We start from the raw sequence: 17066 nt of genomic DNA, 5'->3' as shown, positions 1-17066 counted from the left end.
AATAATTCAAACTATAAAAATATAAAGGGTGTTTTAATACCTTGTTCAGTACCATCATTATATGGAGGGTAAGAGGGGAGCGTGTGTTTTGGAGAGTACCACTCTGGCCCTCTTCTATCTGCGTCTATTTCTATAATGTTAGGAGTCAATGAATCTTAGGAGGCATGGCCACCTGGAGCTCATTCTCACCCTTTTAAATTCCACATTATTATGGGGCTATATTTGTCAAGGTGAAGGGGAGAACATATTTTATTTGGCAGTTTGTTACCTTGATTTAAAACTTATAGTTAAACAACAATATGTGGGCCTCCATTAGTACTCTGCCCCATGCTCTGCAAACATTAGGGCCAGGCCTTTCCATAGTCATATTATTCTTCCTTGAGTTAAGTGTAATGTTAGTTGGAGGTGGGATACAAGTGAGCTCATCTTCTCATATTTGGAGTTGTCTTATATTCACAGCTAAGAGAAAAGTGAAAAAAATTAAAGAAAGTGTAAGTGATCTGGGTATCTGTAAAAGGCCATTACACTGAGAGGTAATGGATAATATGGTCTGATGACATAGCCAGGTTTTATGCAACCATGTCTGAGGTAAGATTCCTTAGTAGCACACTCTGAGATGGGGTTACCTCTGTAAGCGATTTACTGAAACGTTGCACTCATGAGGGACCTGCCAGAAAGTGAAGGAAGCAAAAATAAAAGGGGAGGGAGAGAAAGTAAAGAAAATATGCACGGATGTGGGTTTTGCTGGAATATTGCCTGAGCCTCGTCCAATAGGGAGATCTGGGAGCATCACAGAATTGTCCCAGCTTGGATCCAGGTGGCTGATTTTTGTACCTCATATTAGTTAATTATTGGCCTTAGGCTTCTTCCTCTCTCCCAAGAGAGGTTGTAATCTCACAGGCATTTCTAGGAAGCTCTTGTCAATTGAGGACAATTCTGCAGGGAACAGTATAGCTGAGAGCCCTTCCTTAGCAACCAAACTCAGAGCTGTTGTAGCCTCTATTACAAGGAGTGAAGGACAATGGCCTGAAATTGGCAATATGGAGCAAGGGGGACTACTTATCTCCAAGACTGGTGTCATGAAGGCTGAAAAAGGAAAAACTATTACCACTTTAGTAAGGGGACATGAGGTCATCTGGGGAGAAATGGATTTGGTAAGAAGGCTACTTACAGGAGGGAGGGAGAAGAATAGGGAAAATATGGGTACATAGGGAAATGTTTACTGAACGACCCCAAGTCCCAGAGGCTAATGAGGAAGTATATTAGGGGAGGAAGTCTGGGTCAAAATAGTACAGATGTATATAGGAGTGAATGTCTGGGTGATGAGGGGATCTGGGAAGTCTTGGGCTCACTATGGTAGCCAAATCTGACTATTCATTACTTAAAATTTATTTTTATGAACAGGTATGAAAAAAAGCAGAAAATTCCAAGAAAAATGGATCAAAGGCTAATAATACATGAAGCTGAACATAATAATCTACTCAAGATTTTAAAGAAGAACCTGGAAATCCCTCAGGAGTGCACATATGCTAATCAAAAAGCAATAGACACTGAGGTCGGTGGAATGAAATACTCCTCCAGGAAATGACTTCACTCATCAGCCATTATTTCTCAGTTATAGACACTGTTGAGTGTAATAACTAAATGCAATCTCTAATAGAATAGAATTCTCTCTGTGTGACCTTCTAGTGACACATAACTCTTGAGGGCTCTGCAGAGCATGTCTAAAAAGGACAGGAGAAGTTTTTTAGGTTATTTCTTGCTTGTTAAAAATTAACACCTGAGAGGGTCTGTCCTTTGATTATTTTTTCTTTCACAGAAAGGCTTTTTCACAACCTGAATTCTAGACTTAATCCCTCATACCTCATTTGAATATTTGGGTACATGTAGTTCAATACTCTTTAAATAATGTACACAGAATTTGTCAAAATCAGAAGCTGTCTATATTATAGTTAAAACATTCTACCAAAAGACATTGAAATATCTAAAAGTGGTATGCCATTTTTTCCTTAAAACTTTTTTTTTTAATGCAAACAATTCCTGCTTATGGTAGATGAATTTGAAAATACAAATTAGTAACAATAAAAACAATGACATCAATCAGAAGTAATCACTACCCTTCTGGATGAAGCTTTTATATCTTTTTCATTTGTGACTCACACAAACAGTTCTGTTGTGTACTTTTTTGGGGGAGTAAACTTCATAGTTTCTTCCTTTTTAATAACCATGAATTTACATCATCATTTGAATAGCTCCTCAATATTCCATTGTATGGATGACTATACAACTGTCTTCTGCTTTTGGATACTTAGGGTTTGTTGGGGTTTTTTTTCTCTTTCTTCCTTTCTTTCTTTCTTTTTCTTTCCTTCCTCCCTTCCTTCCTCCCTTCCTTCCTTCCTTCCTTCTTCTTTTCTCCTTCTCATAAGCAATGTTTATCTTTGTACATAGAACTCTCTACACAAGTGGATTTCCCCCTTGTGAGAGAATGGTTATTTTTTAGGCCATTCGTGACTGATTTACAGTGAGAAGTAAGTACTCTCAGACCATATGGGGTAAGGAGCCCTCTCTGCCTTCCTGGAGAAGTCTGTCTGTCTGTCTGTCTGTCTCTCTTTCTCCTATCCCTGGGGAGAACTTGTAAGGCTCCAGTAGAGAACTGACTTCCCTCAGGCAAGAGCAGATCATACACTCACACTTCCTCTGGGTGTTTATCTACTGTTTTGTCAGTACTATTTATCCCTGAAGTGGGGTGAAGCAGTGAGAGACAGCTGTTCAAAGATTTGGGAATATTTCCTATAGTTACTGTTGCTGCCGTAAAATGTTCTTCGTACTCATGTAGAATCAATTTCAAGCAGTTGCTCCATTTAGTCAAACTATTATATAGTATGTTACTTTCTTTAAATATTTTATTCTGATTTAAGTTAAACTTAGATAAATGATCAAAATCCCTAATACTCTTATTTCTTTCAGACTTTGCAGATGGTGTTCGATCGAGTAAAATTCTCAAGAAAAGGTGCAGTGCTGAAGGCTTTGGCAGGAAGGGGTATTGGATATCATCACAGCTCTTTAAGCTTCAAAGAAAAACAGTTAGTTGAGATACTTTTTCGGAAAGGATTTATTAGGGTAGGTAAATTTTTTCATTCTAAAATTGAAGCTGTGTCAGTATGAAAGTGAATGTCCATGAGAGGGGAAAATAGTAACTTTTTTTCCTCATCTAATTATATCTTTTACTTATTTATTTTTTTTACAACTCATGATGTCACTGCATATTCTTCCATCTCATTTAATTGAGGGGGGGTTTGAAATTTATCATTTAGTTTATCTCTTTTTCTAGAATTAAAATATTCCCTAAACAGATACTTTTCCAAATATTTCTGTAATGCAGTATACCTATTATGATCTTGGAACAACAATTCCTTGCTTTTTCATTTATAATATCTAGGGAATTTTATCAGCTGTTCATGTAATTTTTCTTACAGACATCCTTTTGCGGGCTTACAGGACACTTATAATAGGTTTTGGTCAAATCTTTTCTCAATGTAATAGCTGAAGTAAGAGCAACAATGTATCACTTCCTCAGGGCCCCCTGCGTATTTTGGCAGTTTTTATTTGAGTCACTCCTAAAAGCTCTCTCCCCATCACTGACAGTGCACAAGAGGAAGATTACCTTAAACAACTTGAAAACCAACCCCTATTATGCTTTATTTAGTATGTTACATGACGATGCATGGGGATAGATTGGATAAATCTACAATGAGGATTAATATAATTTCTTATTTTAGATCTTGAGTAATATTTAAGAATAGCCTCTGAGTTTTTAAAATTACCTGTATCAGATTTTTTGTATAATGTATATTAAATTCGTATATGCGAGAGAGAGCACAAAAGCAGGGGGTTGGAGAGAGAAGAGAGAAGATACTACTGTAGGTAGTATTTTTTTTTAAGATTTTTATTTATTTTAGAGAGAGAGAGAGCACAGAGGGAGAGGGAGTGGGTGAAGCAGACTTCCCACTGAGCAGAGAGCCTGATGTGGGGCTCGGTGTGGATCATGACCTGAGCTGAAGGCAGACGCTTAACTGACTGAGCCACCCAGGTGCCCCTCTAGTTATTGACTTTTAAAGTAAATAAGTAACTTGTTATTAGTTAAGAGAAAAGCTAAGCAAAGTTGTTAATAATATATTTTGGTTTTTATCCAGATTAAAAATTACCTTTTAACTTTCTTCCACATTTTGCCTTCAGCTCGGGTCTTGATCCTGGGGTCCTGGAATTGAGCCCTGAGTCTGGCTCCCTGCTTGGCAGGGAGTATGCTTCTCCCTTCTGCCCCTCCTCTCTCCTCAAGCTATCTCTCTCTCAAATAAATATAATCTTTTTTAAAAAAAGGTCAATAACTAGAGACAAAATTTTCTACATGCTTATAAATTGAGGAAAAGACACACACCTATTTTGACGGGCTTATCTTTTGTCTAAAATAGTATATGTTAAATACTAGTGCTTAATTACTGTTAGTTTAATGAATGAATAATTAGGTCACTCTAGAAAAGGCATTATGGAAATAATAATAGCTTTGTTATAGAGAACACATTTTGAAGAAAGGTATTTATTCTACTTAAGGTATAAATTTAATGTTCTTTTCCCATTTTTGTTTTTATTAAAGAACTTTAGAAAAATAAATAATAAAGGATGTGTTTCATTTTCACAGATGTATAGATCTCAGTTACAGAATAATTAGAGAAAATGATTAAACATTAACACTAAGCCATGGCATATATGACAATCAATGTAAAGAGAAAGAGAGGGCCATTAGAAATACCCAACATTATATGAGAAAATGAGCAAATATGGATCATTTAAGAAACTTAAAATTTGCCCTACTCCCTTTTTGGTCATTCAGGAGGGGCGGAATGAAACTGTGGTTTTCCCTTATTACAAGATATGTTATCTCCATAGAAATAACCTTCACAAATACATTGTAGGGGAGGGAGTAGGCAATTGCCAAGAAGAGGGTTTGTAAAAGTATTATTACCCTGCCACGAGGAAATTCCCTTTTTTAGTCATTCATTAAGAAATAGTTACTGAATACCTGTCACATGCCAGGTACTCTTGTCAGTGTGGGGATACAATAGCGAATAGGGCATCTCTGTCTTTCTCACCGGGGTTCGATTGAAGTGCAGAGAGTTTCAGTAACTATATGGCATTCTACTGAAATGCTATTTCATGAAGAATTGTTTTATTCTCTTTCTAGGTGGTGACAGCTACTGGGACACTTGCTTTAGGAGTCAACATGCCTTGTAAATCTGTGGTGTTTGCTCAAAACTCAATCTATCTGGATGCTTTAAATTACAGACAGGTATTGCAATATGCATACACTCACTATTGCATTATGAAAATATGGCCATAAAATGGTAAAAAACGTGAGCTGTTAGTTTATGAACATATTGCAGTTCATGTACTAGCACACCTTGACATTCATTCATGCCTGACTGTCTTGTTTAGCTGTGGTACAGGGGTAGGCACATGAGCACAGAATTATGTGGCCATCACCAACCAGATATGTGACTTTGGGTGAGATATTTGAACTGCCTGATGCTTTTTTCCCTATTTCCAGAGTAGTGGTGACAATTACTATCCCACAGCATTTGCAAGAAAAATGAAGTTATTTGTAAGAAAGATACATATCAAAGGTGCTAGATAAACATTGATGCGTTCGTTTCCTGTGCACATTATCTATTTTTCTAAAGTTCTTTGCAGTCTGGAGTTAATACTTCTGTCTTCTTTGCTCCCAGTACACAATCTATTATCAAGCCCACTTCATTATTCTTCTACATGTGCTGGTATTTGATTTTTGCCTTACAATTTCTTTATTTTTTTATAATAATTTTTTGTTATGTTATGTTAGTCACCATAATGTATACCCTTAGTTTTTGATGTAGTGTTCCATGATTCATTATTTGTGTATATCACCCAGTGCACCATGCAATATATGCCCTCCTTAATACCCATCACAGGCCTATCCCAGTCCCCCAGCTCCCTCCCCTCTGAAGCCCTCAGTTTGTTTCCCAGAGTCCTAGTCTCTCATGGTTCATTCCCCCTTCTGTTTACACCCCTTCATTCTTCCCTTCCTTCTCCTACCGATCTCCCTGCTATTTCTTATGTTCCATGAGTGAGTGAAACCATATGATAATTGTCTTTCTCTGCTTGACTTATTTCACTTTGCATAGTCTCCTCCAGTCCTGTCCATGTTGCTGCAAATGTTGAGTAATCGTTCTTTCTGATGGCTGAGTAATATTCCATTGTATATATGGACCACATCTTCTTAATCCAGTCATCTGTTGAAGGGCATCTCGGCTCCTTCCACAATTTAGCTACTGTGGACGATGCTGCTATGAACATTGGGGTGCATATGGCCCTTCTCTTCACTACGTCTGTATCTTTGGGGTAAATACCCAGTAGTGCAATGGCTGGATCATAGGGTAGCTCTATTTTTAACTTTTTAAGAGACCTCCACACTGTTTTCCAAAGTGGCTGTACCGACTTGCATTCCCACCAACAGTGTAAGAGGGCTTCCCTTTCTCCACATCCTCTCCAACATTTGTTGTTTCTTGCCTTGTCAATTTTTGCCATTTTAACTGGCGTAAGGTGGTATCTCAGTGTGCTTTTGATTTGAATTTCCCTGATGGCTAATGCTTTTGAACATTTTTTCATGTGTCTGTTAGCCATTTGTATGTCTTCATTGGAAAAGTGTCTGTTCATATCTTCTGCCCGTTTTATGATTTGTTTATTTGTTTCTCGTGTATTGAGTTTGAGAAGTTCTTTGTAGATCTTGAATACCAGTCTTTTATCTGTAGTGTCATTTGCAAATATCTTCTCCCATTCCGTGGGCTGCTTCTTAGTTTTTTTGACTGTTTCCTTGGCTGTGCAGCAGCTTTTTGTCTTGATGAAGTCCCACAAGTTCATTTTTTCTTTTGTTTCTCTTGCCTTTGGAGATGTGTCATGAACAAAGTTGCTGTGTCCAATGTCAAAGAGGTTGCATCCTATGTTCTCCTCTAGGATTTCGATGGATTCCTGACTCACATCGAGGTCTTTCATCCATTTGGAGTTTATCTTTGTGTATGGTGTGAGAGAGTGGTCAAGTTTCATTCTTTTGCATGTAGCTGTCCAATTTTCCCAGCACCATTTATTGAAGAGACTGTCTTTTTTCCACTGGATGTTTTTTCCTGCTTTGTCAAAGATTAGTTGCCCAGAGAGCCGAGGGTCCATTTCTGAGTTCTCTCTTCTGTTCCATTGGTCTATGTGTCTGTTTTTGTGCCAGTACCATGCTGTCTTTGTGATCACAGCTTTGTAGTATAGCTTGAAATCCAGCAACGTGATGCCCCCAGCTTAGTTTCACCTTTTCAACAATCCCTTGGTGATTCGGGGCCTTTTCTGGTTCCACACAAATTTAAGGGCTGTTTGTTCCAGTTCTTTGAAAACTGTCATTGGTATTTTGATTGGGGTGGCATTGAAAGTGTAGATTGCTCTGGGTAGCATAGACATTTTAACTATGTTTATTCTTCCGATCCATGAGCATGGAATATTTTTCCATCTTTTTCTGTCTTCTTCAATGTCTTTCAAGAGTGATTTGTAGATCTATATTCTATAGATCCTTTACCTGTCTGGTTAAGTTAATTCTGAGATAACATATGATTTTTGGTGCTATTGTAAATGGAATGGGTTCCCTAATTTCTCTTTCTTCAGTCTCATTGTTCGTGTCTAAAAATGCAACTGATTTCTGAGCATTGATTTTGTATCCTGCCACATTACTGAATTGCTCTATAAGTTCTAGTAATTTGGGGGTGGATTCTTTTGGGTTTTCCATATAGAGTATCATGTCATCTGTGAAGAGAGACAGTTTGAGTTCTTCTTTGCCGATTTGGATACATTTTATCCCTTTTTGTTGTCTGATTGCTGTTGCAAGGACTTCTAGTACTATGATGAATAATAATGGCGAGAGTGGGCATCCTTGTCATGTTCCTGATCTTAAGGGAAAGGCTTTCAGCTTTTCCCCATTGAGAATTATGTTCGCTATAGGGTTTTCATAGATGGTTTTTACGAAATTGAGGAATGTACCCTCTATCCCTACACTCTGAAGGGTTTTAATCAGGAAAAGATGCTGTATTTTTTCAAATGCTTTTTCTGCATCAATTGAGAGGATCATATGGTTCTTGACTCTTTTCTTGTTGATATGATCTATCACACTGATCGATTTGCGAATGTTGAACCACCCTTGCATCCCAGGGATGAATCCTACTTGGTCATGATGGATAATCCTTTTAATGTCTGTTGGATCCTATAAGCTAGGATCTTGTTGAGGATTTTGGTGTCCATATTCATCAGGGATATCAGCCTGTAATTCTCCTTTTTGATGGGGTCTTTGCCGTTTGAGGATCAAGGTAATACTGGCCTCATAGAATGGGTTTGGTAGTTTTCCTTCTGTTTCTATTTTTTGAAACAGCTTCAGGAGAATAAGTATTATTTCTTCTTTGAATGTTTGGTAGAATTCCCCAGGGAATCATCAGGCCCCAAACTCTTGTTTTTGGGGAAGTGTTTTTTTTTTTTTTTTTTTTACGATTTTATTTATTTATGTGACAGAGAGACAGCCAGCAAGAGAGGGAACACAGCAGGGGGAGTGGGAGAGGAAGAAGCAGTCCCCCAGCAGAGGAGCCCGATGTGGGACTCAATCCCATAACGCCGGGATCACGCCCTGAGCCAAAGGCAGACGCTTAACGACTGCACCACCCAGGCGCCCCTTTGGGGAAGTTTTTGATCACTGCTTCAATCTCTTCATAATTAATCGGTCTGTTTAAATAATCAATATCTTCCTGTTTCAGTCTTGGTAGTTTATAGGTTTCCAGGAGGGCATCCATTTCTTCCAGGTTGTTTAATTTAGTGGCATAAAGCTGTTGATAAAAGTTTCTAATGATCCTTTCTATTTCATTGGTGTTGGTCGTGATCTCTCCCCTTTCATTCATAATTTTATTAATGGGTCCTTTCTCTATTCTTTTGAATAAGTCTGGGCAGTGGCTTATCGATCTTCTTTATTCTTTCATAGGACCAGCTTCTAGTTCTGTTCATCTGCTCTACTGTGCTCCTGGTTTCTAATTCATTGATCTCTGCTCTATAGTTTATCTACCACACTTCCGTGTGTGATGAGTTAGCTGTTTCTTCTTTTCAGCTCAGTTTCTTGAGGTGATAATATAAAAACTACATTTTTAATTTTTCTCTTCTTTTGAGTGAGGCTTGGATGGCTATGTATTTTCCTCTTAGGACCGCCTTTGCAGTATCCCATAGGTTTTGGATTGATGTGTTTTCATTTTCATTGGTCTCCAAAAATTGCTTAATCTCCTTCTTAATTCCCTGGTTTACCAATCATTCTTGCAGCAACTTGGATGGTTCTTAGTTTCCAAGTGTTTGAGTTACTTGAAAATTTTTCCTTGTGATTGAGTTCCAGTTTCAAAGCATGGTGGTCTGAGAATATGCAGGGAATAATCTGGCAGTCTTTTAGTATCGGTTGAGACCTGTTTGTGACCACATATACATGGTCTATTCTGGACAAAGTTCTATGTGCATTTGAAAAGAGGGTATTCATGTTGTTCTGAATGTGTGTTCTGTATATATACTATCACGGTCCATCTGGTCAGTAGGCTAAGTTCAAAGCTGTTGTTTCTATCATGATTTTCTGCTTAGGTGATCTGTCTATTGCTGAGAGCAGAGTGTTGAGAGTCCCCCTACTATTAACATATTATTATCTATATGTCTCTTTTTTTCTGGTTAAGAGTTGGTTTGTATATCTCACCAGCTCCTCCCCCTGTTGGGCATAGATATTTATAATTGTCATATCCACTTGTTGGATACATCCGCTTTAAAATAATATGAGTGTCCACTTCTGTATCTCTAACTACAGTCTTTAGTTTTAAAAATCTAATCTGTCTGTATGAGAATTGCTACCCCCAGCTTTTCTTTTTGAGGTCCATTGGCACAAAAAATGGTTTTCCATCCTTTCCACTTTCCAGTCTGGATGTACGTTTAGGTTCGAAATGAGTCTCTTGTAGACAGCAAATTGATGAGTCTGTCTTTTTACTCAATCTGACAAACCTCATTGCGTTTATGGAGCATTTGGCCATTCACATGAGATGATTATTGGGAGATATGATTTTTAATGATGTCATGTTGCCTGGCAGTCTTTTGTTTCTATAGATTGTAAATTTCTATTTCTGTATCACTCTTGGGCCTTTTACTTTTATAGAACCCCTTAATATCTCATGTAGGGTTGGTTTGGAGGTTATGAATTCTTTCAATTTCTGCCGTGCTGGAAGAGTCCTTATCTCTCTCATCAATTCTGAATGATAGTGCTGGATAAAGTGTCACTTGGTTGCATATTCTTCTCAGTTAGAGCTTTGAAAATACCTTACCAGCCTTCTGGCTGCCGGTCTCTGTACAGTGGATCTAACGTTATTCCGACTATTCTTCTACCTGTGCGTGGGATTTTCTTCCTCCTGGGCGCTTTCAATACTGTATCCTTGGATCTAGTATTTGCATGTACACTATGATGTGACATGGTGTGGTCTGTTCTCATTGATCTTGGGAAGGGTCCTCTCTGCCTCTTGGTATGAATGCTTGTTTTCCTTTGCCAGATTAAGAGAAGTTCTCTAAGCTACATTGTTCAAATATCTCTTCAGACACTTTCTCTCTTTTCTCCACTTGCCCAGGGGATAGCTGATGATTCTGACATTGGAGCGTTTTTGAGTCAATAATCTCCCGTAACCTACATTCTTGAGATTGAATTTTTTGAGCCAAGTTTCCATTTTACTTTCTCTTCTACCATCCCATCCTCTAATTCCCGCGAGATGTAGTCTTCTGCCTCACATTACGCTGGCTGTCCGTCGAATAGTTTAGACGTACATTTGATTCATAGCATTTTAATTTCTTATGATTCTCTTTCCATTTCCGCCCTTAGAAGTTCTATATTCTGTTAATATTTTTAAGTTAGTATTTTTTCAAGCCTACACATCATCTTGACCATTGTTACTCTGAACTCCATTTCTACAATAATTTGGTTATATCCATATCCATCAGTTCTGTGGCAGAGCCACAGACTCATTGTGTTTTCTTTGCTGGGGAGATTTCTCTGTCCGTAATTCTGATAAGGGAGAGGTTGCAGGGATGCCCAGAGCCCAAATGTATTGACCAGGAATGGGAGCAGTGTGCACTTGTTTATAGGGACCTTGGGATGTGGGCTTCTTGATTTTCAGCTCTGCCTTCTGGGGAGGGCCTGCCTCGTTGGTACTCAGGCAACCCTGTTTGGGTGAGTAACGTGCCGTCCCTGTGAAGGGATGAGGGATAAGGCACAATGTGAGCTGGTATTTCCAGGCTTTTTGTTCTCTGGCAGCTTTCCACTGGAGGTTTTTCTGTGCCTCTTCTGAGAATCAGAGCAGCAGTGAGCCGTGTCCTAGCCTCTGTCTCAGAAGACTGAGATCGCAGTCTGCTTCCCACTGAGCCCTCCCTGGCCACTTTAACTCTGTTTCTGTCGATGCTGCTAAAAACCCTGCAGTGTCCTGGGTGAATGCGCCCCACAGCCACTCCCAGAGCCTCATTTCCAGGGCGGCAGGTTTCTGTCCTTTGTGCTTCTAACACTGCCAGCTGCCCCAGTTCCTGCTCACGTTCCTGAGCTCCCTGATTCGATGATGGTTCCGCTGCACGCTCAGGCGCCAGTTTTCAGTCTAGTTGCTTGCCGTGCTCACGAGCTCCCCGGTCAGTCTGGTTCAGTGAATGCTCTGGAGCTCCGGTTTTCAGATCTGGTTTGTCGCGCGCGTTCCCGGGCTCACTGGAGTCTCAGTCTGCTTTCTCGTGGATGCCGGTCCGCGAGTCGCCACTCCTCATTGCAGGTGGCTAGTGCTCCCGGTGCTCGAATGCCACAGCTCCCTCCCCCTTCTGTTTATCTTCTGATATCTGTGCATGGATTCCACGGCTCCCATTTCGTACCTCAATACTCAGCGCTGGAGATGTTCGTTAGTAGAGAACCAGATGTATCTTCCTGTCTCGGGCTGATTTCATGGGTGTTAAGGATTGTCCAGCCCCCATTCAGGGGACCAGCTGAAAAAAAGGGTCCCTACTCCTCTGCCATCTTTTCCCCACCCTCCTTGCAATTTCTGTCTTCACTATCTCTCATCAGACATTCCTGGCCTTGTATTATAAAACGGTTCTTTTGATTTTCAATTCTTCTTTACTTTGCTATGTCCTATATACAAATACAGTTTGTCTTCATATAGGCTTCCCTGCTAGGGAGTATTTGATGATATTTCTGCTAGGCAGCATCAAACTTAGGTATCCAGCCAACATTCAAGTTTTATCAATGCCCCCTCTACTTATCTCTCTAAGACACTCACTTCTTGATTCTTGTAGGACTTGTTCCTATCCAATGACAACACCCCTCTCTTATGTCCACTACTTCCAATGCCTGTCCTTCGATCTCCCCTCCTGGGGCTGTGTTCTACGCATGGCTGACTCCTCTCCAATATCGTCTCTGGGAATCCTTATAGTTAGGGTTCTCCAGACCCTATAATATATGTGTTCAGATGAGTGAACTTGGGAGTCAAAATGCCAGGGTGTGAGTTGGATCTTCCACTTCTGGTGTTTGACTATGAACAAGTTTCTTCTATCTGTCATGTCCCTATTTCTACATTGTGAAAGAGATGAATGATTACGTTTATGTACATACAGTTGGTGTGAGGAGTCTGTATAAAAACAGTTCAAAGGATTTAGCACATTCTAAGCGACTAATATATGAGAACTAGTACAACTTCTATAAAAGAAAGAGTTTGTTTTTCTACAAGATAGAATTTCTGAGATTTTATTTTACTCATGTATTCCTCAATTTATGCACAATTTTTTGAGTCGATCTGAATGCAACACACTGATTGTGTGTAAAGGAACAGAAGAATGAGGGGAAAGGAAGTGGGAAAGGAGAAATTGGTGTAAGTAGTTCAGCTATAAGTGAATTTGAAATTGGGTCTTAGTCTTTTCATCTATATATCATGATATAAATATATAGCACAATTTTGGCATGAAATAAGTACATAATAATGATGAATGTCTTTCTTAGCTCTGTCTTAGCCATGGTAAATTTCCTAAGTGCTACACCGTTGATTTTAGTTTCAGGTTATTTAATGCTTGAACATATGGCACCGATTTACTTGCTCCAACCCTATGGGGAAAGGGCTCATTGTGTGATGGAGAAAGTATTTTAGGAAATATTACTTTGTGATTCTCTTCTGTTTCCAGATGTCGGACGTGCTGGAGAGAGAGCGAGGTCAAGACCTGCTGGGAGATGTATATTTCTTTGATATTCCATTGCCCAAAATAGAAAAACTCATTAAATCAATGTTCCTGAACTAGAAAGGACAGTTTCTCTCGGCATTACCCAGGTGCCTCGACGACTCATGCTGACTGGCCTCCAAGGGAGATGACCAGAGGATGCAAAGCTCAAAGGTCTCATTGCGACATTTTTCTGCGTGAGTCTTCACTACTAGCTTGGCTGTGAGTTAGTTTGCTCTTCTTTAGAAGTCTATAGCAATAACTTTTCAGTTTCATCAGTTTTTATGCTTTGCAATGTGCTTGCATAGTATAGGGTTGGTGCAGAGTGGGAGAATAATAAGTCGTTTTTGTTTGTCTCTTCTATCAGTCATAGAATTTGTGCTGGATGGGCATTTAGGAATTAAAGATTACTTTTTCATGTGTGATGTTGTTGCCCTATAGTAGTTAAAGGTGCTGCTATCGATTTTATTTTTATTTTATTTTATTTTATTTTATTTTATTTTATTTTTTTAAGATTTTACTTATTTACTCAAAGAGAACAGAGAGCACTTAGCGAGGGAAGGGGCAGAGGAGAGGGAGAGAGAGAGTCTTAAGCGAGTCTCTTCAGCAGAGCACAAGAGCAGCTGACCACGGGGAGCTTGATCTCTGACCTGAGATCATGACCCAGCTGAAATCAAGAATCAGATTTTCAACCCGCACTGAGCCACCTAGGCACCACTGGCTGTAGATTTTTGAAAGATCTGGGTTAGATTTCCATTTTCCAAAAGGAACAAAGATTTGTTGTGATCATTTGGTAATAAAAGAGTTTATTTTTGTAAAAAACAAAGTACTAAATTCACCAAAGATATTTAGATAATGCAAAAACTCTGAAAGAAAGCAAAAACGTACCAGTGTTTCTGTCCAAAAGACATAGTATATTATCATTTGGTAATTTGACCTAGGTGTACATTTGGTTTTCAAAAACACTGATATATTTGATTAGAGCATTGATTGATATGATTGTAAACTTTTCCTGAAGTTTTGCTGAGATAAATATTTTGTGTCTAATGTCATGATGAAAAATTTAAAATCATAATGAAACAATTTGGTTTTCATCCTTACGAAGATGCATTGTTTTTATATTGATTAGTATACCAGATTAAATCAAGAAACGGTTTGTCGATGTGAGGAATCTTTCAGGCCTTTCCTGATGAGTTGGCCTGGTGTTGCTGATGGTCTTACAGACAGGCACGGTACCTTTAAGACCAAACTCCCCATTTCTGTACTAATTTTTACTTCTGTGTAAGAGAGACTACATCTTTTGCTAAGCTTTTAAGAGATTTTTAAAGAAAGGTTGATGGATTGTTTATTTTCTTTACCGTGGCATATTTAGAAAGATCTGTCTGTAATCTTTCGACATAAAAGGCTTCGAATACAGAATAAATTCTTAGAGAATATTCTCTTTACTCATCACATCAAACTAAGTTTCATTTCCTCTTGCATGTACTGTTACAGTGGGAGTAGGTCTTTTACTCTTCCTAGTGGAGCCATGTAATTCCTGTTTTCTTGTAGTTAATTTGATTTTTTCTGCCTATGTATTTATATGACTCTTTTAAAAAAACTCCTTATATTTCAAATTCTTTTCCCCAGGATTTTCTGTTTTGTGGGTCATTTTTTTTTTTTTAAGATTTTTTAATTTATTTGACAGAGAGAGACAGCCAGCGAGGAGGAACACAAGCAGGGGAGTGGGAGAGGAAGAAGCAGGCTCCCAGCAGAAGAGCTGATGTGGGGCTCATCCTGCGCTGAGGATCACGCCTGAGCCGAAGGCAGACAGCTCATGACATGAGCCACCCAGAAGCGCCCCTGGGTCATTTTTAAAGTTGATGTTTTAGTTATATGCTGAGAACTTTGAATCTTCATGCTTACATGAAGAACATGCTCATAGGAAGATTCATGCTCAGTTTTAAATTATTTGAAAATAAAAACTATATAAGTTACCATCTTAACCATTTTTTTAAGTGTACAATTCAGTAATGTTAAATACATTGCATTGTACAGTGCTAAGTAGTTTTGGAACTAAGAAGAAATTTCTTGAATTAGATCTTTCATATTTTGCTTCTGTTTTCATTTGTTCAATTTCTTTTTAGGAAGGGTCATAATTTTAAATCCAAAAAATTCTTTTATCTGTACTCCATTGCTATGTTTTTCTTCATTTGGAGAACAGGTGAAGTTTTATCTTTGCATTGATGAGTGCTGCTCTCCAGAGTTTCAGTTCTGCTCTTTAGTAATACATTGTGGATTTTATTTTTATTTTTATTTTTTTTTTTTTTAAGATTTTATTATTTATTTGACACGAGACAGCCAGCGAGAGAGAGAGGGACACAAGCAGGGAGTGGGGAGAGGAAGAAGCAGGCTCATAGGGAGGGCCTGATGTGGGGCTCGATCCCATCACACGGGATCACCCTGAGCTGAGAGGCAGGCCACAGCGCACCATGTGCCACCCAGGGCCCCACAATTGTGGATTTTAAATCTACTACTGGAATTTTAATTTTCCTGAAATTCTTCACTATTTTTAATATCACTGTTTCACATATTAATAAAGTATTTTTTTAATGTCAGTTTATAATTGTCCATTTACTTTATCTATTTGACTTGTCTTGTAGGGAGACAAGATCTCATATCTTAAGGCATCCATTGCAGATGCCCAAATATTATTTCCAAAAATTTTTTTGCTGCACAAAGAAAATAATTTTTATAGGTCATCTCCCCCTTTTTTTTGTTTAAGGAGTAAAAGCCAATGTCTTTATGATGGGTTCTGCAGAGCCTGATCCTGATTATCTTGTTGAACTAAGCCTCTTCCTGCTCTCCCACATGAGCTACTTGGCTCTGTGGATATTTCAGTAATTACGCAGTCCTGAGTGATGGCTTTGCTGTTTCTTTCTCTTGTTCAGAAAATCTTCTCTCAGATATGTGCGTAGCGTCACTCCTTCACCTCATTCAGTTTTTGCTCTAGCATTACTCTTGGTGAAGCATTCTTTCACTGCCCTTTCCTAAATTGAAATGTATCTCCTATACTGCTGCACTATGATCCTTATTCATTTATATATAGTATGTATCAAGTCCTAACATAGCATCAAATATCTATCTATCTATTCATCAATCTATCTATCATGTTTTTATTTTATTTTCTCTAGTGTTTTCCACTGGAATGTAAGCACTCTGTGGCCAAAGAGATGTTTGTCTTAGTTCTGATAGACATTTAATAAATATTTTACATGACTGAAAAATTTTAGGAAAGGTGATCAATTTTCTTATAAAGAATTTGCTCTATTTGTATGGTTTCTATTTTCTCACTTTTGAATATAGGTACATTTGTCTAAATCTGATCAACTGCCAAAGTGGGAGATGTGAGAGTGGGCATCCTTGTCATGTTCCTGATCTTAAGGGAAAGGCTTTCAGCTTTTCCCCATTGAGAATTATGTTCGCTATAGGGTTTTCATAGATGGTTTTTACGAAATTGAGGAATGTACCCTCTATCCCTACACTCTGAAGGGTTTTAATCAGGAAAAGATGCTGTATTTTTTCAAATGCTTTTTCTGCATCAATTGAGAGGATCATATGGTTCTTGACTCTTTTCTTGTTGATATGATCTATCACACTGATCGATTTGCGAATGTTGAACCACCCTTGCATCCCAGGGATGAATCCTACTTGGTCATGATGGATAATCCTTTTAATGT

General features: G+C 38.6%; 1 protein-coding gene across 3 annotated transcripts in view; it reads left to right on the top strand.

Moving 5' to 3' along the window:
* Positions 1–17066, top strand: part of DDX60 (DExD/H-box helicase 60) — a 110720-nt gene that overhangs the window by 57832 nt on the left and 35822 nt on the right. For all 3 annotated transcript variants that reach the window (XM_040626426.1, XM_008685617.2, XM_040626425.1), the window contains 3 exons: positions 1405–1555; positions 2968–3120; positions 5240–5344. In XM_040626426.1, coding sequence (XP_040482360.1) covers positions 1405–1555; positions 2968–3120; positions 5240–5344 — 409 coding nt within the window. The remainder of the gene's footprint in view (positions 1–1404; positions 1556–2967; positions 3121–5239; positions 5345–17066) is intronic.

The sequence above is a fragment of the Ursus maritimus genome, unplaced genomic scaffold (assembly GCF_017311325.1).
Source record: "Ursus maritimus isolate PB19 unplaced genomic scaffold, ASM1731132v1 scaffold_11, whole genome shotgun sequence".
Taxonomy (NCBI): domain Eukaryota; kingdom Metazoa; phylum Chordata; class Mammalia; order Carnivora; family Ursidae; genus Ursus; species Ursus maritimus.
The sequence above is the reverse complement of the archived record's forward strand: the minus strand, read 5'-3'. Positions and strand labels throughout refer to the sequence as shown.